The 25,535-nt window shown below is 37.0% G+C and overlaps 1 protein-coding gene across 2 annotated transcripts in view; it reads right to left on the bottom strand.

The window, feature by feature from the left end:
• Window positions 1-25,535, bottom strand: part of PID1 (phosphotyrosine interaction domain containing 1) — a 261,786-nt gene that overhangs the window by 11,697 nt on the left and 224,554 nt on the right. Inside the window, exon 1 of one of the 2 annotated variants that reach the window (XM_007502142.3) lies at window positions 5,970-6,319. The exons of the other annotated variant lie outside the window; for it this stretch is intronic. Coding sequence (XP_007502204.1) covers window positions 5,970-6,050 — 81 coding nt within the window. The 5' untranslated portion in view covers window positions 6,051-6,319. Of the gene's footprint in view, window positions 1-5,969; window positions 6,320-25,535 lie in introns of those variants that run through there. 2 annotated transcript variants of the gene reach the window in all.

Raw genomic sequence — 25,535 nt, 5'->3', positions numbered from 1 at the left:
AAGAAAGAGGCAGACAAGTTATCTTTTCTGACACCTTCCCTCTATCACCACTACCCACCCCCAAATCTGCCCCCTCTTCTCTCCCAATGCCCCATTGCACAATGGCAACCACACATAAACACGGATCCAAATGGCGCTAGAGTTCAACCTCAGTAACAGAAGGAAGGCTCAAGTTGCCACCAGCTGTTTGGAAGTCTACAATGTAGATATTACTTTATTTATGTAGGCTCTCAAAGTCTATTAACTGCCATAAACCATGAGGGCACTAATAATAGTTCAGTGATTTTCCCAGCAAAGAAGCTAAGGAGATTATAATTTTTTTTCAAAGAGGGTTTCTTTTTTAATATAGCCCCAGAAGGAGAAACCCCAACTGAAAATCATTTAGCTGCCTTTGGGATTGCTGCTCTCAGGGAGCTTATATTCTGCCACAGGAGAGAAAATATATGCATACATACAAATGTGTGATGTATGTGTGTGTGTAGTATGTGGAGAACATATAATATGTACCAAAAAACACACCAAGTAACTACATAGTAATTTGGGTTTATGAGGAGTGATGAATTGAGTTAGCAAAGAACTCATATTAAGTTAAGATCCTCTATTTCAAGAGTTTTTAATCTTTTTTTTGTGTGTGTGTGTGTGTGTGTCTAGAACCCTCTGGTCATCTCATGAAGCCTACAAACCCTTTCTCAGAATAATATTTTTAAATTCATAAAATAAATCACATTATAAGAATTATAATATTGTTACATTGAAAAATAATTTTCAAGCTTTTTTTCTTAAAGATTATGGTTAGAAGCTCTACTCTATTAGGAAATAAGCTCCCTGAGGGCAGAAACTGTCACACTTTTGTATTTGTAATTGCTATGTTTAGCACAGTGTTTAGCACAAACAAATGCCTTTTGAAATTCTTATAGTCATTTACAAAAGAAAGAGTAGCAAAGGGGAGGAAATTCATTCAAAGTATCTGGGACCACAAGGATAAAGGCATGTTTCTGTGAGATGGGAGCATCCTTTTCCAAGGATACCAAGAAACTATTTTTGTCTGGACTACAGAGTTCTAGAGGTTGGTGCCAGCTTTTTCTCAATGAGGTGTCAAGTCCTAGTTAGCCAGCCTCTATAGAACACAGAATTGGGGCACACGTGCTCAGTCTCACTTTGACCAAAATAAAACCTTGAAAATACAGAATAGAAAGTGGCAGATCTACATGCCACTAAAGACATGTTCCATAGCAGAAAGAACATTGGTTTGGAAATTGGGAGATAAGAGTTCTTCTCCTAGTTCTACCACTATTAAATCCATTTTTGAGTTTTAACTCTGGGTATGAGAAACTGACTGAAGCACAGATGGAAGGAGGTTCTTTCCTGTCTGGTCCCTGAAGTTTCCTGCATTGGATTTTGGGTCATCTGTTATGATCTTAGACTCAGCTCCTTAATATCTCTCCTAGAAGTCTGTAAGGATCATAGGAATATAAATTTAGAGCTAGAAGGCACATCAGAGATCATCTACTCCTACTTCTTTGTTTTGTACATGAGAATATTAAAATCTAGAGGGCTTAAATAACTTGTCCACTGTCCTACATCAGAAGCAGGTTTAAAACCCAAGCCCTTTGATTCAAAATCCGACTATCTTTCTAACAGAACCTTGAAAGTTCTACTCTGTCCTTAGCTCCCTGAATAAGAAGGCCATTCTTCTATCCAGAATCAAAGATCCTTTGCCAAGTTCCAGGATTTCTTGTCTTGTTTGATTTCTTGAAGATCTTGCTGGAACTGCCCCCCTCTCCAAGCCCTATCTTGATCCTGCTATTGTCTCTATCTTGCTTAGGAGGCTTGAAGTGAATCCACTAGCCAATTATTGAGAAGCTCTTCTCTCTCCATGGTGAAACTAAGTATCTTCACCTACTATTAAGCATCGCTACTTAGTCCCCACTAGGGTCCATGTGCCTCAGTGGGAAACTCTATACTCTAAAGAGTATGTCTCCCTCATGAGAAGACTGTTAAAGAAGGGAGCCAGAAACTGGGTGTATACACTTTCTTTTCCAAAAGTTCATTCCCTGTCCCCACTAGGAACCTATTAGCAGTTTCAGAGAAAATTTATGAGCTCAAAAGAAAGATCAGCTCTTACTAAACTATGATAGTTTCACCCACTGACTCAAGAACATTAAGAACATTCTTCAGATGCCTACCCAGGAAGTAAGCTTCTAGAATTCCAGTGTTACAATTGCACAACAGAAAATAATTTTGGCAAGTCATTTTTCTGTACCTCAGTTTCTTTTATGTGCAAAATTAGAATATTAAATGAACAGCCTTTCCCATAGAGTTGTAATTAAAGTTGTAAAGAAAAAATGATTGATAATTAGAGCTATCCCAAAATGCAATGGGCTGTCTCAAGAAGTAATGAATTACTCCTAGAGGATAAGATGTCTTTAAGCAGAATCTGTATGAGTCACCTTCTGTTTTGTTCAGAACATCTCAAGATTGTTTCCACTCTTACTCCACTATTCCTGTCCTCTGCTGGGAATGCTGAATGGAGATGGAATGTTAGACAAATGGGCTGGTCACTTAAAAAGTCATGTTATCCTATTTCAAATTGACCCTGATGATAACAAGGTAATCCTTAAATTCCTCCCTATCTTACTTTTTATATAAATTATTCTAAATCTTTTTTTTTAATCTTCCTCAAGCCTCTTCTACCACCCTCCACCTCAGCTGAGGAGCTCATCTCTTACTTTTCTGAGAAAACTGAGGCCATTTGATGTGACTTCTATCCTTTCCTTCCTCTAGAAATCTACTGGCATCATCCCATACTCCTTATTCCTTCTTACAAGTCTGACAAAAAAGTGGCCCTCTTCTTGCCAAGGCCAACTCTTTCACATATACACTTGATCCCATCCCTTCTTGCCATCTTTAGCAGATTATAATTTCAATCATGTCTCATCGTCTCTCAAATCTTTAACCTTTCCCTGTCAACTGGTTCCTTGAATATGCCTACATACCCAGCTTGTCTCTCCCCAGAGGTTTTTGTCCTGTATCACCATATGTCTATAAAACATTTCAAACTCAACACTCCAAAAATTGAATTTATTAACTTCTCTCTCAAACCTTCCCCATTCTGATCTTCCCTATCTCTGCTGAAGGGGGCCATAATTTATCCAGTCTTCCAAGTGAATTATTACCTTGGCATTATCCCTGATTCCTTCCCCCAAATACCACTTGCCTGACCAGCTGTTAAATCCTACCATTTCTATTTCCAAAGAATCTGATATCTGACCCTTTTGCTTTATTTACAGGGCTACCATCTTGGTCCAGGATACAGGTATAGTGAATGAAACCATTCTTACTCATGAGGAGCTTACAGTCCAATGTGTAGGACAAGTAAATATATATGTATATTCATAATAAATATAAAAAGTAATAATGTATATAATGTATATGCATAATAAATATCCTCATTTTCCTCCTGGATTTTTGGCTTCCCTGCCTCAAGCCTCTCATCACTACAATTCATCCTAAACATTTCTGTCAAATTTCCCTTAAGCTCAGAATGGACTATGTCACTCCTTTACTCAATAAACTCTAGTGGCTTTCTATTACCTTTAAAATAAACTATAAACTCCTCTGTTAAGCTTATAAAACCCTTCACATCCTAGCCTTAAACTATCGTTCCAGCCTCACTGAGCATTGCTTCCTTTCCGACACCATTTCAGCCAAATTCAATTTCTGTCTGGTTCTTCACATTCTACACACCATCTCCTACCTCTATGTCTTTGCACTGGCCGTACAACAGACTTAGAAGGCACTTTTTCATCTCCACCTCAAAGAATCTCTCTTCCTTCTGGCTTAAGCACCATATCTTGCATAAAGCTTTTCTAGATTTCCATCTTATTCTCAAATGAGAATCCTCCCTCCCCCATATTATCTAGTTTTAACTATTTGGTATTTATTTAAATATATTTATTATTTTATATGTATTATATATTATATACATTATTATTATATTTATTATGTATATACATATATATTTACTTGTCCTATTGGACTGTAAGCTCCTCATGAGTAAGAATTATTTCATTCATTGTACCTGTATCCTTAGTGCCTGATGCAGTATTTCAGGCATAGGAATAGATTGTGAATCGTCTCTATGGCAGGGTTTCATGAGCTTATTACATTGGGTGATTCTGTTCTCTCGGAAGTTCTCTCAGGCGCACCACACCAAAATCTACATCATGGCTTCAAGTTTTGACTCCTCTCAGAACCAAGATAGCCTTTAAACAGATACAGCATATATTATTGGACTACTTAGACGCTGTCTGGTTTTCAACCCCAATAAAATCAATTACCTCCTAAGCATTAACTCTATTGGCCTTTCTGGAGGACTCGTTTTCCTTGGCCACCTCTGAGGATCTCTGGTGCTATTGATGTCATTCCCTTTCCTATTCCATCCCTGATACACACGTCTTTTAGTTTCCAGGAAACCCCTATTTCTCTTGTCTTGACTTGCCTTTTGACCACTCCTTTCTGTTCCATTTTTGGATCACATCCATTTGCCAGTTCCTTTATTTGAGTAACCCCAGGGCATGGTCCAGAGCATCTTTCTTTTTCCTCTATACACACCAGTGATGTCATCTGCATCCATGGGTTCAGTTATCATCTTTACACGCACCCTAATCTCTCTCCTGAGATTCACTTCTTCAAGACATCGGCTAGCTCTCTACGACACTTCTCCCCCTAGATAGGCATCCTCTGGGCAACTCAAATTCACTAAGTCCAAAACGTAACTGACCTCCCCCCCAACCACACTCATAGCCAGCCCTTCTTCAAACCTCCCTATTTCTATTGAGCACTCCACCATCTTTTTACTATCCCAGATTAATAACCTCAAAATCATCACTGATGTCTCCTTTCCCCTTAACTCTCACATTTAAGTAGTTCCTAAGTGTTGTCATTTTTGTCTTCACAACATTTTTCTCATCCATTGTCTTCCTCTGAACTCACACAGCCAGTAACCTTGCTTTGAACTCTCTTCCTCTCTCATCTAAACTACCTTTGGTTTCTCCCTTTGACCACACATTACAGCCTCTATAATTTATTTGGCATTTATTACAAAGAAAGCATCTTAACATATGCTTTTTTTTTCCTCAGTAGCATCTGTATTAAGAACATTTTCCTAGTTTGTCTTCTCTCCTTGAGTTAGCTACACAGCTTACATTGAAAAGAACACCACAAATGTTCTAGAAATTATACTTGGAGATGGATTTCCTTTTTCTTTATTATGCAAACATACATCAAAATATCCATTAAATTTACTAAGACCCAAGATCTAGGAATAATTAGTTGCTATTTTTGCAGCTAGAACAAGTGGCTCAACATTTCTCTGGCTGTTAAATTCGGCATGCATTTTACAATTAGGTATTTAAATGACAAATCTGCTTCTGCTGTGCATGGTACCATTTGGCTCTGGTGTTTTTCAATGATGCACAGCCATATGAAATTTTGTTTCCCATCTTGTGCTTATCAAATGGGCCCAGAGTGCAATTTGTCCTGTCAATTGACTCCTGGGTGTGTGAAGCCTGGAAATACTGTCATTGTCACTGATGAAGACAGAAGTGATTTATCTGTAAGGCACTCAAGTGTGCCTCTGGAGACAAAGTCAATTTATAAAAATGACGTTACAATGAAATATGCCTTCCCTCTCCTGGCGTCTTCTGGAGAGTTGGTCTGAGGATGGTCAAAACAAGTTGCTGCTCCACTCAGTAGTGCAAAAACAATTCAGTTCATGACAAAGCTGACATTCCCCTCTTCTGCTGGATATCCAGGACAGTTTATTGGGATAGCACAGAAAGTGGTCAGCAAGAGTCTGCTAGCCCCTAACACGTTCCCAATGACTAAATGCTATAAATGATGAATCAACATGGAGCCTGCTTCCTGGGCGTCATCCTGACAAATGGTGTCACAGAGCAAATGCATACCCTGAAGCCGAAGAAAAATGCCACCAACATCAGTCCTTGGGTCCCATGAAACCTTACAGCTGGTTCGGTAAACAAGAACATAACTAGTTAGGAAAGGAGCCAGAGAAAGCCCAGACATTTAGGGGCAAAAAAGACAAGCTGGAGTTGTTTCTGGAGAAAGTAATGAGATGAACACATTAAGTGGCCAGCTCCATAGACTTAGTGCTATTAATAGCAGGCTTGCACAAGGGAGGGAAAATGATGAATATAGAGAGGTTAATATAGTAATGGCCCATTTATCTGGAGGATTTGGAGTCCAAGTGACCTCAGCCAGCTGGAAAAGGGATGAAAAATGGGGAAATAAAGCAAATAAACAAACAAACAAGCTAAGAAACCTCTGAGCAGTGAATCATGATGAAAATATCTCCAAAAAGCCAAAGCCCCAAAGGTTACCAGACATGACTGATTGGCTGGCCAATCAGAAGCAAAGGAGCATTTTTGTTGGCTGTTGATGGTTATTGCTAGAGGCAGAAGGAGTGCAAGTCAGTAACCAGGAGACAGAGAGAGGAAGAGTTTGGGGTAGGGTGTAGCCAGGAGCTGAAGGTCAAGCTGCCCTCAGTCCCTATTCCTGATGACTCATACGTTCCCCATTCCATTATTATGCCATAATCCCAGCCATGGTATCATCCATGCCTTCCTCCTTGGATGAATTAATCCCTTCAATCTTAGAAATCCATCCTGGGACTGAGCTGGAGAGCCCACAGAGTGAGGGCAAGTTCCCCTAAAGAATTCCATCTAGCCACTTCCAGAATTTTTACTGAGATGGATCTTTTCATCACCCTGGAGACCACCCCCATCTCAGCCTCCTTTCCAATCCTGGCTCTGTTAGTAATACAATCTGTAGCACTACTGCTACTTAAAAGAACTGAAAGAACCTAATGCTGATGAGTATTAAGCTACGACCACCACTTACAGTTCCTGTGACTGCCCTATCAAAACTCCCTTCTTTCACCATTATTCTCCTAGATGTCTGGTTTCTCCTAACTGTACTTTTTTTTTGAAGGAAAGGATAGTCTCATTCTTGTCTTTGTATTCCTAATCTCAGCACAGGGCCTGGCAGATAGTAGAAGCTTAATAAATGTTTTGAGTTTTTTCTCCTTTATTTATTTATTTTGGGCCCACAGCAATGAGCAGAGCCAGTTGTAGAGGTAATTAAAAGGAGGCACGAGAAGAGCAAGAAGCAATAGCAAAGAAAAGAGCAGATTGTGAGAAAGAAATTTAAAAAAAAGAAAGAAACTAGTCCTAGGAAATGTGGAGCAAATCGGTATAGGAATTATTGCATATTAAAAAAAAGTCCTTCAGTATACTAATAGGTGTTAGAATTCTCTATGAGAGAACTCTTTGACTTCCCACAAAGGTACTGAGAGGCTCAGAATTTTTTTAATTTACTTAAACCCTTACCTTTTGCCTTAGAATCAATTCTGAGAATTGGCTCCAAAACAGAGAGTAGTAAGGGATAGGCAATAGATGTTGCCAAGAAGTGTCTGAGACCAGATTTGAACTCAGGACTTCCCATCTCTAAGTCTGGCTCTCAATCCAATGAGCCACCTACCTGCTCCCAAGGCTCAGTAAAGATTTAGGAAAAGTATTCAAGTATAAGTAATTAGATTAGCTGGACAGTCTGGGATATAACTTATGAAAAGGAAATCAATGGCCTCTTAGGGCATCATGGAATTTCAAAGAGCCCCATAGTCTTAGGCTTAAGACATGATACCTTCCAAATCACAGTGCTCTATAAGGGCAATTTCCATAAAATACACCATAACCGTATTCAAAAGGAACAGGAAAAAAAACAGGCATTGTCAAAAGCTTTCCAGTGGTGGACACTCCTAACTTGTTCCCATCCAAGGCAAAGAACAGAAATGTAAGAAAGCAGTATTAATGAAAAATCTATCTGCATGTGGTCTGAAAAGGCCAAGAGGAGGAAGAGGGCTTGATTGTATTCTTACCATTTTCCCAGCTTGCAAATGTTCTCACATTGATCCCACCAAGGTGCTAACTCAGAACATCAAATATTATTAAAGAAGAGATTTCATGAAAAAGCTCTTCGATTAGTCAATAAAAAAAAGACTGTCCAGGAAAAGCATACTGCGTTTTGGACTACACAAGACAAGGCGAGATCCTGGACCTGTACAAGGCTTTGGGGATAGAAAGGTAAAAACAAAGCAGATCCCAAACAGCATAGCAGTAGAGTGTGTATGCACGCAGGAGGGGTGGAATACGCCATATATTCTTATTGGGGAAATTGGCAAATTATGGAAACTATTCTTCTTGGTATTCATGGGTCTATCTTTACATCAGTGATCTCTAAAAATAAGCGATCCACTGGGGGAATGAGAGGAAGCCAGCATCGAGAAGTAAGACTCAGAGGGCAACAGAGTCAATGGTGAGGAGTCAGCCCACACTCTGATAGTTGGATACCAGAGTCCCCAAAGCCCCTCCAAATGAGATTGGGCCATCAAATACATCAGGTTGATGTAAACGTATAGGTCTTAGAAAAAAATCTATACATTTGAAAAAAATATTCATTTTTTGTAGTTTTATTCAAGTGTACTCAAAATTTATTGAAACATTTGGAGACCATTGATCTAAGGAAGGGCTCTTAGAAAATATCTGGCCCAATTGCTTCCTTGGAGACTTATGAAGCCGAGAGATGGCATGTGAATTGGCATAAGTCACTCATGTCATCAGTAGCAAAGCCAGCATTTGAACATATGTCCTGTGACTCCATAGAGTCCCTTTTCCCACTAACCTAATCTAACTATTATTCTACCTCCTTCTGGAAAGAAAAGTCCTTTTTTCTGTTCAGACTTAGAACACAAAAATGAGAAATACAAGAAAGCCCTCACTGAATTTTATAAGATGAATAGTCTGCCTCTTTGAAAGGTACATTTACTTTAAGCATGAGTGTACTTCATTTGGAGCCCAATTCCCTAATCCTGATGGTTTGGGATGAATGACCAGAAGGCTCTTTTCATTACTTTATGAGATGCATCTGCTCAGTGGTTTGGAGGAAGCCTCATTTTCAGCTTCAGGAAGAAATGACTATCAGTTCCAGGTGAATACATCTCTACCTTTTCAGGCAGCATATTTTGAGTTTGCTCATCCCAATTCATTCAGCAGAAGCAAAAGGCTCTTCCCATAGGGCTAACAAAGCCATCACTAACCTATGAGTCAGAAAATGTCATCTGACAGTGACAAGAAGGGAACTTGAAATGAGAAGCAGGACAAGCTACAAAGGAGGACATGGGAAAGAGAAAACCTCCTTTGAGAGCTCAGAATTCTTTTGAAAGGTTTTCTTTTCTTCTGCTCCCACCCATTTTCTTACCCCTCATTTCCGAACCATCTATACATCTAATTCCAAAGGCACATACAAATGAACTGCATTTGATATAATAAATGTTTTCCTGAAGATCTTCCTGTAAGCTAAGTTTTTAATAAATTGAATCAAATTCTTAATGTGCCAGGAAAGTTTCCAATTCATAAGAAATGGAATAAAATGAAAAAGCTTTCCAAAATCAAAATTGGAATGGTTATAGAACATCTTATCTACAAATATTTCATAAATTTGGATTCCTGTATATTGAGTTTATCTTAACCTCATGTCAAAAATTGAAAAATCCAGGGTACATCACTGACTTCCCTCATATTTGAGTTTTATCATAGAAAGACCTACTCTACACCCCTCATTTTAGGGAAGAAGAAAAGGAGATAGACAGTGACTTGGTAAATAGCAGAGATGACATTTGCACCCCTGTCCTCTTCTCCCAACCCCAATGTTCTTGCCACTATGCAACAAGCAATTATATTCCTTTCTCTCCAGCTGAAAGGGACCTTACAGATCATCTAGTCCATTCCCTTCATTTTATAGATAAGGAAACTGAATCTCAGATAGGTGCTTTATAAAAACACTGTATTTGTTCATCTATGAGAGGAAGGAAGGAAGGAAGGAAGGAAGGAAGGAAGGAAGGAAGGAAGGAAGGAAGGAAGGAAGGAAGGAAGGAAGGAAGGAAGGAAGGAAGGAAGGAAGGAAGGAAGGAAGGAAGGAAGGAAGGAAGGAAGGAAGGAAGGAAGGAAGGAAGGAAGGAAAGAAGGAAGGAAGGAAGGAAGGAAGGAAGGAAGGAAGGAAGGAAAGAAGGAAGGAAGGAAGGAAGGAAGGAAGGGAGGGAGGGAGGGAGGGAGGGAGGGAGGGAAGAAGGAAGGAAGGAAGGAAGGAAGGAAGGAAGGAAGGAAGGAAGGAAGGAAGGAAGGAAGGAAGGAAGGAAGGAAGGAAGGAAGGAAGGAAGGAAGGAAGGAAGGAAAGAAGGAAGGAAGGGAGGGAGGGAGGGAGGGAGGGAGGGAGGGAGGAAGGAAGCAAGGAAGGAAGGAAGGAAGCAAGGAAGGAAGGAAGGAAGGAAGGAAGGAAGGGAGGAAGGAAGGGAGGAAGGAAGGGAGGGAGGAAGGAAAGCATTTCATCAAAAGTAATAATAGTATGTATAATGTTTCAGATATATAATCATTGAATTCTGTAGAACGGTATCTTCTCTTTCTGACACAACTACAACTACAGAGTTCAGAAACTGATGCCAGTTTGATAAAAATTAAAATATTCCTACAGTGATGGCAAAGGATTTACCCAGACAGATCTATATTTATAGTCTCTCACTTCTCATGTCCTGTCAATACCAGTCCTGTAATATTAGCTCTTCTCAGCCTTTGTAGTCCATCCTTTCTCTATCTGCTGGGAAATATTTCATTTTAGAAGAAGCAAATAGCTATAACGGCATGTCAAAGGCCTTTAATTGGCAATCACAGGCCCTGGAAGAAACATATGTGGCTCACCCAGGGGTAGGGAGACCACTGCTGCCAACCTCACAGCCAACTGCTAAAAGCCTGAGTTCGAGAAAATGCTGTGGCATCCTTCCTTCTCTAGGCTCAGGAATTCAGTTCTTGGCTGGTGGGAACTCAATTTGGGAGGCAACAGAAAGAATGAGTGTGAGCTCTAGGACCCCCCATGTATCTCACACATTCCATTGGAAAACTGGCCAAATAATGGAAACTCAAAAGAGGCTACATTTTTCTCAGACACAAAACATTTAGTTAAAAAACAAAAACACATGAGGATAGTGTATTTACCCTCCAATTTCACTGGATCCTATCCATAGACACACCAATAATCAAGCAAGTACAAAATTAGTTCAGATTTGTTCTTTAACATTCCTTGACACTTGAGCAACTACAATTCGAAAAAAGGGGGGAGGGTGTTAAAAAACTGGAATGGATTGGAATTGAAGGCACATGAGAATAGGTTGGGAAGTTTTTGTTTTTGAAGACCTAGATATGGTAAAAAATTTTGAATGGAGAAAGTCAGGGACTTTCACCTTTTCTTCAAATAAATTCATGTTAATTCCAAAAAGAGAAGAAATAAAACCATAACTAAAGTCCCAGAATAATCACCCATACTGGAAAAAATAAGGGATTCATGAAAGATATTGTCTAGTGTTTGATGCTCTCTCAAGAGCATCTGTAGATGAGTTGAAAAGAGTAAAACAAATAGAAGGGAAAAGTACAGAAAAGTTGGTATTTCTGTGGCAATGAATATCCATCAGTTACAACAGCAGAAGCATCACATCTACCACCTTGGTAAGCAATTTATTTTCTATGATGTAATGGCTTAGGCATATTAAGGAGATAAAGATCAGAAGATCTAGACCTGAACAAATTCAGGAGACATCTATGTATGGCATGGCCATTTTAAAGGCATTTAGGAATCAATTTTCAATATTTCAAAAAAAAATCAGATGACAAAAGAATGGATAACATCATTGTACTAATGCCACCCATTTCTCCACCTCAAAAAAAAGTGAATGAAAAGAAATCCATAACTATGGCTCATAAGCCTATTCTCTTGTCTAAAATATACTATTGGCTTATGTGTCAATGTTAAACTGACTGTGAATATGAAAAGGGAATAGGTAAGTCTTCTAGTTGATTTTCTACAGTTAATTATATCTTCAGTCACATACTTACTAGAAGTTAGTATACATTAGATCTCAATGTTCACACACATGATTCTGAATAAAAATGCAATGTAAACAGTATTCCTTAAATAAATGGATCATCCATTTATGATAGGTTCCTATAAGATACTGAATACTGAAATGGAACATCAAATGAAGCATGGAACAAAGAAACATGGTCAATAGATTCACATGTAAAATTCAAAGGAGAAAATGAGTCATTTCTAAAGGCATTCCCATTTGACAATGATACCAGGCTGATTGTAATGTGCTCTGAAACACAGAAGGCTCTTCTTGGTAAAATCTTTGGTCACTCCAAAGTGAATGACCTACTTACCCACATAAGGAAGGAAGTCATTGAAAAAGGCATGTCACCTATGTTATAACACAGAAAAGGATATGCAACGACCCATTTAGCAAAGATTTGTTCTGTCAACACATGTCTTTGATGAGCACCATGAATGTATAATGAGTCATTCCTAAAACTGAATAAGAGGAAGAGGCTAGGATGAACTGCATTTTAAAAACTGAAAAACCATTTCAGACTTCATTGCTTCCACAAATGCCCACCCTTGTTTTAACACCACTATTCTCCAGATGATGCTAGATAGCCAGAGAAATATCTCAGAGGAATCCTATGGGAAAGTGACTCAGTAGGAAATTATGGCAGTGGGATGTTACCAATGGTAACTGGCATGACAGAATTAGCATATGGGATATAATTTGGGATATAAATGCCCAGAGAAGGAAATAAACCAGTCATATAGGGAGAGTGAGGGCCAGTAAGAATATAACCTGACTTTTTCTCTGTTATCCACAAAGAGTTAAAAAAAATAATACATTTTTATTGTTTTGCAGGATTTTTCTCTAGATGATTCATGGAAAGATTTTGGCATAAATTGCCCAAAAGAGTAGCCAGAGGAGGTAATCATCTGTACCTGTGAAGGCAGAACCTACATTGAGGAGATTATGGATCCATAGAAGTATTTTATTGTTTATATGTATTTCACAAAACATTTTCACACACATACTATCTCATTTTGATCTTGTGAAGTGGCTAATGCAAGTATGACTATCTCTACACAAGAAAAAGCTAAAGGTCAGTGAGGCCAAATTAATTTGGGCAACTCACTTGACTTTTATGATCTTCATTTTGCATATCTGTCAAATGAGAAGTTTGATTAGTTGACTAATAAGGGCCCTTCCAGCTCTAATTAAATTCTGGAATCTTATGGGTTGAGGATTCAATGACAAACCAGCAAGTATCAGAAGCAGATCTGAAACCCAGATCATCTCACTCCTTGTTAACTCTTCTTTCCACTATAAGATGACACTAAGAGTCATTCGGAATCCACTATGACCACCTGGTGATCTTCCTTTGGTCATGTTCTAGTTGATTAGTATCTGCCTTAACCATGTTGTTGGAAATTTGCAAAATACTGCAGATGTGGCCTCACTAGTGAAGAGTACCAGAGAGGCATTATCTCCCTTACTGGAATTCTACATTTCTATTAATCACACCTAAAGTCACATCAGTTTTTGTTGTTGTTTTCTGCAGTTACACCATGCTGTTGCCATGTTGGGAGTTTGCAGTCAATAACACCACTAGCCTTTTTCACATTTATTGCTCTGCAAGCCAGGTCTCCCTGAATCCATATTTGGCACTATTGACTATATTAACTATAGAAAGGATGTTTATACTCATTACATTTTATCTGATTGTGATCCATCATTCCAGTCTGTGGATGTTTCCTTTAATTTAGGTGTCTAATTTAGGTAGAATTGTCATGTTCCACCTATCCATGAGCAATTAATATTTCTTCATCTGTTTAGGTCTGACTTGATTTATGGGAAAAGCATTTTGTAAGTGTGTGTAATTCTTAGGTTTGTCCCCACAGATAGGCTCTCAAGAATTTTATATTGTCTGCAGCGATTTTTAAGAGAATTTCTCTTTATAGCTCTTCTTGCTGGTCTTTGTTGGTGGTAAATAGAAATGTTGAATATTTATATGAGTTTATTTTGTATCCTGCAACTTTCCTTAAGTTGTTAATTATTTAAATTCATTTTTCAGCTGATTCTTTAGGATTCTCTAAGAATATCATCATATTATCTGCAGAGTGATAGTTGTGTTGCCTCATTGCCTAGTCTAATTCTTTCCATTTATTCTTCTTGCTTATCACCATAGCTAACATTTCTAGAATTATGTTGAATTATAGTGGTGGTACTGGGCATCCTTGCTTCACCCCTGATTATACTGGAAAATATTCAAACATATTCCTATTACAGATAAGGCACATTGATGGTTTTGGATAGATACTAATGATTTTAAAGAAAGCTCCATTTCCTATGTATTCGATTGTTTTTCATAGGAATGAGTGCCGTAGTTTGTCAGAAGCTTTTTCTGCATCTATTGAGATAATCTTATGATTTTTGTTAGTTTTTATTGATATGGTCAATTGTGTAGACACTTTTTTATTTGAAAATTTTATTTAATTAAGAATATTTTTCCATGGTTACATGATTCATGTTCTTCCCTTCCCCTCCTCTCATCCCCCTACCAATGAGCAATTCCACTGTTTTACATGTGTGCAGAAACTTTAAAAAATATTTAACTATAGTAGAACTGCATTCCATTCCTGATCATAGTGTATGATCTAAGTGACATATTCCTATAATTTCCCTGCTAGTCTTTTATTTAAAATTTGCACATCTATATTCATTTGGGAGATTGGTCTATAGTTTTCTTCTCTGTTTTTGATCTTCCTGATTTAGGTATCAGCATTATATTTGATTATGAGAAGAATTCAGCAGGACTTTTTTTTTGCCTATTTCCCAAGTACTCTATATTTTATTGGAATTAATTGTGCTTTAAATGTTTGGCAGAATTCACTTGTGAATCCATCTGGTCCTAGAAATTTTTTTTAGGGAGCTCATTGATGGCTTCTCCAATTTCTTTTTTCTAAAATAGTAGTATTTAAGTATTCTATTTCCTTTTCTGTGAACTGTGCAATTTGTATTTTTGCAAATATTCATCCATTTCAATTAGATTGCCAGATTTATTGGCATATGATTAAGCAAAATTGCTCCTACTAATTGATTTAATTTCAGCATCATTGGTAATGAATTTACCCTTTTCCTTTTTGATACTAGTACTTTTATTTCTTTTTAAAAATGAAATTAGCTGATGGTCTATCTATTTCATTATTGTTTTCATAAAACCAGCTCACAATTTTATTCATTAGTTTGATGGTTTTCTTACTTTCAATTTTTAAATTTCTCCTTTGATTTTCAGAATTTCCAATTTGTTGTATAATTGGGAATTTTCAATTTGTTATTTTGCCATGATTTTTAAGTGTATGCTCTGTTTGTTTATCTGTTCTTTCCCTATTTTGCTGTTGTAAGAATGTAGAGGTATCATTTCCCCCTAAATACTGCTTTGACTACATATAATAAATTGTGGTGTGTTGTGTCATTGTTGTCATTCTCTTTAAACAATTTATTGTTTATATGATTTATTCTTTTGATTCACTCATTATTTAGAATTATTTAGTTTCTAATTCATTCTTCACCTATATTTCATGATCTTTTAGTGAATTGAGTTCCTTTGGCATTATGGTTATCAAAGGATACATTTAATATTTCTACTTTTTCTACATTTGGTTGAGAGGTTTTATGCCCAAATACATAGTCATTTTTATGAAGGTGCCATACACAGCTGATAAAAAGGTATATTCCTTCCTGTCCCCATTCAGTTTTCTCCAGGTCTATTATATCTGCCTTTTCTAAAATTCTATTTGCCTTCTTAAATCTTTTTTGCATTTATTTTATGGTTAGAGTCATCTAGTTCTGAGAGGAGAAAGCTGAAGTCCAGCACTAGTATACTTTTACTATTTCCTCCTATAACTCAGAAAAGGAAATGACATTAATTCAGAATGCCATGTCCTTTGTGAAGGGATGCTGACTCATAGCAGTCTCTCCGTTTCCTTTCTAAGTGTTCCCATACCATCTGTTTAGCAATCTGTTATGGAATTTTGTTAGGATCAATGTTAAGCACATTGATGTTTCTAGAATCTACCTTTTTTTTTTCCTTTTGAAAACTGGCATATTTTCTTCAGTATTCTGGCATCTTTTCTGTTCTCCACAATTCTTCAGAAGTCACAACCAAAAGTTTTGCAATCATATGTGTGCCTGTTTTGGCATATTAGGATGTAATTTGTTGAGACTTAGAAGCTTTTTAAATAGTCAAGTGTTTGGGGCTCCAGTGCCCTGTTCCTTCAATTCGTTCAAGTTTGGAGCGCATTCTTCTTCATAAAGTAACTGACATTTATATGGTACTTATTTTGCAAAGCATTTCACATAACCTTATCTCCTTCAAACCCCACAAATACCATATGAGACTGTTATAGATATCACTATCGCCATTTTATAGATGAATAAATCTTCATCTGTAAAACTTACTTCAATTAAATAGCATCTATGTTCACAAAACTGTTGGAATCAGGTTTGGAATTCAGTTCTTTCCAAATTAAAATTCATCAGTCTATCCACTAGCTGCTCCTCCAAAGTGAAAATTTCATTTTTATTTCTGTCACCTTTTATGTTACCTTATTTAACTCAATAAACAGATCTATCACTTCCTTGTGTACCTTTAAAGTGTCTTTTTTCAATATGCTTTTTTGGTAGGTTTAGTCTACACATCATCCTAGGTTTAAACAAACTATACCACTCATTTATATTCATCTCTGCTCTTCTTTCATATTTGTACATGCTCTTCCAAAATCTCCAATCACTGAAGAACTCCCTATGTTGTCACATTGGTTCCTTTATCTGTTTCCTCTTTTTGTCAGTTATAAATCTAACTATTTTGTCAGAATTTCACTTTTCAGAGTTTCCTATCCCTTCAGTCAGTTTCTCTTTTAATGGCTCTGGGCATCCAATTATGGGATTCGATTTTACCTTTACTTTCAAACAAATCTTGCATAACTCAACTAAGGCTCTTCAACTTGTTTGTTTTTTTTTTAATAACTAGTTTTCTGGTGACAAAAATTATTTCTTATAAATGTGTAAGGCCATTCTCTGATCATTTTAATATGTAATTTGAAGTTTTAAGACACAACACAAGAATTTCTTCACTTCCTTCACATTTCAGAAGCTTATCTTTGATATTTATGACCCTAGTTGTCAGTTGAGAGTCTCTAGACAAAAGAGACTAGAGGAGGAGATATCTATTTTTTTAAATGATATTCTTTCTAAAAACAAGTTAGTATTGTGCACTGCTAAAAATATTCCTATATTTCTAGGAAGGAACATCCTTTATTTCCTTTACATTGTGAAAAAATACCATCAAGTAATTTTCTTTAAACAGGGTCTTTAAGAAACTACTTTATTAACATTAATCAATAGCTGGTGACAAATGGGAGATCATAGAAATGAGAAAAGACAAAACCCTAAAGGATTGACATGCCATCAGGTTAAATATTCAGCATTGAACTTCCCAGACACCAAAAAAAAAATCAAGAAAAATTTGCCCTGGCAATTTTACTTCACCTTTGCTTGTCAAAATTTAAAATAATATCTTTTCCTCTCATTTTAGCTAACCACTTCAAAATAAATAAAGATAACAACAGTTTTGGGAATGTCTTCTTTTGGGGGGGAGAGGGAGCATAAATTTCAAGAAACTTATAAGGCAACAAAGCATATCTGTGTGCATATATTTTGAATCACACTAGAAACTTGGTTTTATCCATAAATATGTTCCCTTGCTGATACCAATATCTAGTTGGCAGGCCCCAAGAAAACTGAAGTTTCATGAATTCATTTATCTCTATATTGAATTATATATTGAAGGAAACAGAGATCAACTAATAGCATAACCCACCATTCTGTCTATCAATCTCTGTCTGGACTAATTGGACTAATAGGCCATTTTCACCATGTTTTAGGACTTCTACTAAGCACTATTTGTGGTCCAGGGGAGGGATCCGATCCATTATTTCTATGAGCTGTTCCCCCATACTTAACAGTTTGTTGCCATCTTTTCAATTTTATGAATAGTCTCTATTTTATAATTAGCTCCAAGAAAGATCAAATGAGATCAAGTATGCATGTATAGAAAACTTAAAAGTATTATACATGCATATATATACATATATAAGTTATCATTATCATCATCATTGATAAGAAGGGTAACTGACATCAATTTAAATTGACAACTTAAGTCTGGAGAAAAAACAGAAAATGAAAATTTATATCTAGTATTGGAGATAGAATTATCCATCTCCAACAGGGAATCATCTAGTATTATGGGGGTTGGAAGAGGGAATAGTTAGAATAGGGATTCTGGCCAGCAGGTGGTGCTTTAAGCTTGAGCTCATCCTTAAACGATTTCTAACTTTTTAAGCTTAAACACTGTCTAGCCTTCTCACCTCCTTCAAATCTCTCCTCATGCCTTCCTGGGTTTCTGCCTAATGTCTGGGCAGAAGGATATTCCAAAAATAATTCAACTTATTTCTCTAAGTACCTCATTGCCATATGATTTTTGATCTCTCCTTCAGCATAGTCAAAAATAATTTACTCAGGGGGTGGAGCTAAGATGGAAGATGAGTTTTAGCAAAAGTCTGAAACTGCTCTAAATATCCTTACACACGGATTTTTTTAAAGGGCTTGTCAAAAGGACAAGAGTCAGAACAGGATGAATGAGGGAGTTCTCCCAATGAACACAACATGAAAGGTAGGCAGAGAGAGTGAATTTCCATGATAAGGTGGAGAACTGGAAGAAAAACTACAGGTGGAAAAACATAGGCTAACCAACCTCCCATCTACCATGGCAGACTCAGAAACAGAGGGTAGGTGATTCCACAATCACCATTCAGGGGGCTGCACCAATAGAGGAGTACCTCAGACTCACCCCTTAAAGCACCAGACCCTGGGAGTGAGGTTTGGATGTCCATAGCACAATGGGTGTTCTCAAGCCTCTGCTGTAACAGTAAGGACACCCCCAGGGCATAACCCAGATAACTAGGGTGTAGGCAAAGCCTGAACTTCAGGGTGAGGGCTGTACTTACAAAAGAACACCTCAGAGTAGAGAAATTTTCAAAGATTTACTCCATGGCAGAATAACACAACCTACCTAATCTGATAAACCAACAGAGAAAAGAGAGTAAGCAAGCTTACAGTCCACAGGCAAACAACAATAACAACAACAAAAAGAAAGCAAAAGGCTGAAAATATGAATAAACAGCAGAGAAAGAGGGTAACTATTGAAAGCTTCTATGGGGATAAAGAACAAACAACAGAGTCAGCAGAGGATAATCAGATCTAAGGAAATTCAAGGAAAACCTCAAAAAATCCCTGAAAATTGGGTGCATGCTCTGGAAGAACTAAAAAATGAATAAAAAAAAAACAAATGAGACAGATTGAAAAAAATAGGGAAAAGAAAACAAATAGCTTAAAAAGCAAATTAAGCAACTAGAAAAAGAGATATAAGAAGGTAAAGGAAAAAAGTGTCTTAATAACCAGAATTTACTTACTGGAAAAAGAAAAAAAATCAAATAATAAAAAAGTAACCTGAAAAGAAGAATAGACCAAATGGAGAAGAAGAATAAAAAGGTCATGGAAGGAAATCAATCTTTAAAAACTAGAATTTGGAAATTAGAAGTGAATGACTTCAAAAGACATCAAGAAACAATAATACAAAATCAAAAGATTGAAAAAATAGAAGAACATATGAAATGCCATTAAAAAAAACAAATAATCTAAAAAACAGATCCAGGAGACTATTTAAGAATTATTTGACTACCTAAAAGTTATGACCAAAAAATAATAATAATTTACTTGACCATTTAAAATAAAATCCATGTGCTGACATGGAATTTAAAGTTTAAAAGCATCAGTTTTAAAATGTGGAACATGAGTATCCAAAACTCTTCCATTCCCTTCATCTTGACTCTTGCAGAGAAGGGGGTGACTAGTACATCCAGTGACATTGGTTGAGAAACACTTTCAAGCATTACCTTATATCGACATAAAAGGGAGAACAGCTATTATAGCCACAATGTTCAGCTTCCTTCCTTCCCCAGATTGATGCTCCCATAGCAACCACCTATAAAACCTAGTCTCTTAATGGACAGCATCCTTCTAGGTATCTTTTCCCATTGTGTAGATGACATAGTCTGAATGATTAAAGATTATGAACAGGCAGTTTTCTAAAGATAGTTTTCTAAGCAATAATGGCCATATAAAATACTGGAAATCACTATTAATTAGAGACATGAAAATAAAAACAACTTCAAAGTGCTACCTCACACACACCATATTGGCAAAATCGACAAAAATAGAAAATCATGAATGCTGGAGAAGCTGTGAGAATGGGGGCATGTCAATGTACCTTAGGTAGAGTGTGAATGTATCCATCCATTTTTAAAATCAATTTGGAACTATGGCCCCCCAAAGCTACTGAATTATATATACCTTATGCTTTAACCCAACAATGCCAATACTGGAGCTACAAGTCAAAGAGATCAAAGAAAGTGGGGAAAATCCTAGATGGAAAAAAATATTTAAAGCAGTCCTTTTTGAGTCAAAGAACTAGGAACTAAAAGGATGCTTGTCAGGTAAAGAATGCTATATCAAAGTATAGCATATGACTACAATGGAACATTATCATGCCATAGGAATGATAGAGTTGATTTGAAAGAAACCTGGAATGACTTTTATGTACTGAGGCAGAATGAAATGAGCAGAACAAGGAGAATGATTAATATATTATTTATAATATTTAATTAACATATTATGTTAATTTCAATACAAAAATTTTGAAAGTCTTAAGAATGATTCCAGACCTGTGTCAGACAGAAGTGATATTCTCAAGATAAGGAATGAGACATAATAAGGAAATTTATTTTGCTTGACTATGCATATTTGTTCAAAGTTTTTTTTATTCTCAGTATATTGTGGAGAAAAGCAAGAGAGAAAGAAAATAAATTTATAAATGAATTAATTTTTTAAATTTTAAAACAAGCCCAAGGTGACTGAGAAGACACTAGAAAGAAAAATTAAGTCTTTGATGTAGGCATTTTTAAAACAATGGGGGGAAAAGTATGTTTTTGTTTTCTAGAAAACTACTGAAGTATCTAGGCCCTAAAGGAAGAACACCTGCTTTTAAATTGACATTATCCCTTGGGCCCACTTTGCTTGACTTTTATATTATAAGGTTTGTCTCCAAAATCAGTGTATTTTTCCTTACAGGCTTCCTTCACATGTAGACCTGACCCAGCGTAGATAGTGAATACTAAAGATTATTCTTTTCCTGGAACATTTAAACAATTGAATCTCAATTTTTCAGTAGTACATTTTCTGCTTTACGGTCTCTGTCAACCTTGTTTTAAACTTGTTTTCCTGTGATTTAATTATCTTCTCTACTAACTTAATGCTTTCCATGACACTACCACTTTCTGTTTTGTCTTCATTAAAATTGCATCCTGCAGAAGAATAGAAGACAGGATTGGAAATAAGGCTAGCAATTGTCTTCTCTTAAGTCAAAGGACCTAAAAATATTATCATCCCAAAGGAGGATATATGAGTCAAGTGTTAAATGAGGACATTCAGAAGTAAGAAGGAGCATTTGGGCAAAGTTGGTACTTGGAAGGTCTGAGCAACTGTCAAAAATGGAAAAGAAGTAATAGTTAAACAGAAGCTTTCTGGCTCTTCCTTAGTCGCTTCTTCTTGCTGTTGCTCCATTCCTTAATCTGAAGTGTTGTGAATTCCCTGAACATGAGATGCACTCGTATATACATATAAACATCTGATGGAATTGGGAGTACCTAAACCAAAGTTCTCCTCCAGTGGTCCAGATAACTGAGAAGTAACTGGAACTGAAAATGATGCCAAGTGCACTGCTCAGGAATCCAACAAGTTAGGATACTAGAACTCAAAGATACAGCTCTGGGAAAAGATCTGATTGTACTGATGATGCTACTCCTTTACCATATCAAACCAATGAAATTTTCAGGAAGTCATCTGCAAAGAGTCCCTGATTCTGCCTAAATGCACAGAACTCCAAGACTCAGAGGGCTAAAAGGTGAGGCAGAAGGGTTTCAGTCAATGGCAATAGTAGATTTTGGCCAAAAGCATCTTTGAAAAAATTAAACCAACCACATATATGACCATTGGTACATTTTCTAAATGCTGCACAAACATTAAGAAATGATAAAAAGCCAAACACTTAGCAATATTTTTTCTTAAAAATGCCAAATAGATCTTTGTTATGTTTGGTTACTGCAAATCTCAAAAAGAAACATTCTCCCATAAATGTGAGATAACAGGAATATAACCAACATATGAAGGCAAATGATGCTACATCTGTGAAATCTCCTGTCAGAGCAACCAGTCATTAGCTTCACATCTCCTTCCTGCATCACAATTTGAAATGAGCCCTGTGACTAAGTAAAACCTTGGGGACTTTTCTGGTTGTCACAATTTATAGCTTTTCTGACAGAATTATATTAACAGAATAGTTCTAGAGTTAGAGAGGAAGCAGCAGTACCTTCTACTGGAAATAGATTATTTAAATGTCAGAAAAACTGGGGAAAACAATAAAATTACCCCCCCCCCATTTTTATTTTTAAAGCCCCCGTGATACCAAAGGCTCATCTAATTCAAAGAGGACTGGAAATCTTACTATAAGCCACTATATTACAGATGTCAACATGAAAAGTGCCTCAGAACCTTCTAGTCCAATATTAATCCCATCTGGAGTATATCTAAGGTATAACCAGGATAGACATCCCCAAAGTATATCCAAGAGGTGACCATCTAGACTTTGTTGGAAGACGTCCATGGAGGGGGTCCCACTAATTCTCAAAGTAGCCCATTCCAGTTGGAGCTAGTCAGGAAGTGTGTATTTATATATTTTCCTGCATTCAGCTTCCCCTTGAATCTTCCATTCACTTGTTTTGTTCTTTGCTCGAGGGACAAGATGAACAATTAAATCTCTCTTCTGTTCAATAGTCCTTCGGGTATTTGAAGACAGCAATCAATGCAACTTCTCATTATCTTATTCCCAAGTTTTCTCTAGTCTAAACATTCTCAGTTTGTTCACCCTTTTAGATGTTCAACTTTATCATTAACTTTCCTAAAATGTGAGGTATAGAACCAGGTATGATACCCCAAATGTGGGCTGCATGGGGTAGCGTACCACGCAACTATCATAATCACAAAAACTAGCTTGAATATGGATATTTTTTCTTTCTGAATTGCCAAACACTCAAATTGCTGCCCAAACTAACAGCAACAACAGTAGCAACAATGATGAGGATGGTAGTGATGATGATAACGTGATGCCATTTGGATCCTGGCTTTTCTAGCCTCACAAATGCTGATGCCTTCACCTTATGAAGTCAATCCACTGAAAATTCAATTTTAAGACTTCATTAACAACAAATAAATTTAGCACAGAAATCCTTACTAAGTGGCTGTTGTTCTTCAAAACTGATAAGTCAATTTGTACCTGTCTGCCAATAACAGACTTACCAAATTGCTACTTGTAGTGTGATTTGGCTGAAACGTTCTCTTTTTCAAAAAAACTGAGATCAATAAAACATTCCTTTGCTTTGAAGAAAGGTTTAATATGTGCCGGGGCCATTTCCTCTTCTAGAAACTCTCCCACATGAAAGAAATTAATTCAACAACCTATTGTTTCCATTTCATCTGGAGTATGATCTACTTTCAAGTCAGAAGGAAGGACTTTGTCAGAAAACCATATGGAGTCTATCTAGCTCGCTAACTACTCCTCCCAGCTACTGCCCTGACTTGAGCATCTCCATTGGAGTAAGAGCAAGAGAAGAGCAGAACTGTTCTGTGATCCATTTCACCATGTCCTTGCAGACAAGGAGCCATGATTGATGGATGGCTTCTATCCCAAAGAACACTCTCCTCATGGCCTCAGTACTTTGAGGAACAGCAAATGCAATTTGTTGTGCAAACTGGATTTCAGTAAGAACAGACCTTTAAGCAACACTTGGTCAACATGACCTAGAATGAAAGTGAACCATTGATCTGGAAAATTGTAAACATGAACAATTCAAAGTCAGAGTGGTACATGTAAAGACTACTAGCCTAGGAGGAGGAGGCTTGGGCTCTAGACTGAGGTCTGACACTAAATGCTTTCATCGCTTCATACCTTTGAGGCTCTATTTCCTGAACTGTAAAATGATTTTTTTTTGTTCCAGTCTACTATTCTTTACTAAGTCCCTTCCAACTCTACCATTCTATAGTATTCTTCTCACTAATGTTTGAGGCATTTAATATTTCTTTTCAATACAAACGTACAAAGAAATTCTCATGGTTGAGAGCTGGGACTTCTAATTAGAAAAGGCAACTGCTCTTCTGATAATGCTGGTTTTGAAAGGAATTTTTTGAAAGGACAAAATTATCATTTCCTTGGACTGTTCTGTTAGGATTTTTTCCCCTCTCACTGCTGGATGTTTCCCTGAAGGGCTCTACCATATCATTTCCCATGAATAGGTCAAGAAAAACTTGAGATAGGAATGCATGGTGTGCTGATTGGAGATCAAGAAACATGTCCAATAAATGGGGAAACCTGAAGCAAAAGGATTTAAAAAAGAGATGACTGTTTCTTTTCATTCTCTCTATGGGTAAAGAGAACTAAGGCATCTGCAAGCAGGAGCAGTAGTAGCATTAAATCAAAGCTTATTCCCATGGAGTAAGTCACAGGATGAATTTGAACACTATTCACTCTGGTCCTGCACGAAGTTCCAAAATCCCCTTCAAAGGGTAGCCAAAGAAGTTAATTTTGCCTTTACCATCTAGGCCAACTGCCTTTTGGAAGAATTTAAAGCACACTTTTATGATTTATAGCTGTCCTCAAATAATCTGCCTGAAGAGGCAAAATAATGAATAGTCCTGTAGCTCCTTAATAGTCCTCAGAAAGTCATCCTTTCTAAGATTTAAAAAAAAAAGCTACCAGTTCAACATTTAGACTGGAGGTATCATACTAGGTATCTGCCAGAAGCAGAATTCTGAATGTTCAGAAGTGTGGTAGTGAGATCACCAGACTTAGAGTTCTGAGAAACCTAGCTTTGAATTCCACCTCTAATACTGGGTGTGTGACCCCGAGGAAGTCGCTTTAGTTTCTCTAAGCCTCTGTTTCGTCTTCTGTAAAATGGGTGTAACAGCAGTATCTATATTCTCGGGAAGCTACTCTGTGAATCAATGAGATAATGTAACTAAAATGCTTTACAGAACTTTAAGTGACATATCAGTATCATCTATGGCCAAGTGATCCCATTTCTGGACACATACTCCGAAGAAAAAGAGCTTGCTATAGCTGAAATTTGTAAGTTGAGCTCCCTCCTTCTGTCATGGTCTTAAGGTCATGATGTTGGTTTTACTCCATCTCTTCACCATCTTACCGTATTCTGCTTTGAAGGTATCAATCCTTGATCCAATGGGATGTGGGTTGGCAGAATACCTTAGGTAGGAGGTGTGAGCTTCTTCTAGTGTGTTGAGA

The sequence above is a fragment of the Monodelphis domestica genome, chromosome 8 (genome assembly GCF_027887165.1).
Source record: "Monodelphis domestica isolate mMonDom1 chromosome 8, mMonDom1.pri, whole genome shotgun sequence".
Classification (NCBI taxonomy): domain Eukaryota; kingdom Metazoa; phylum Chordata; class Mammalia; order Didelphimorphia; family Didelphidae; genus Monodelphis; species Monodelphis domestica.
This window is presented reverse-complemented; position numbering and strand designations above follow the sequence as displayed.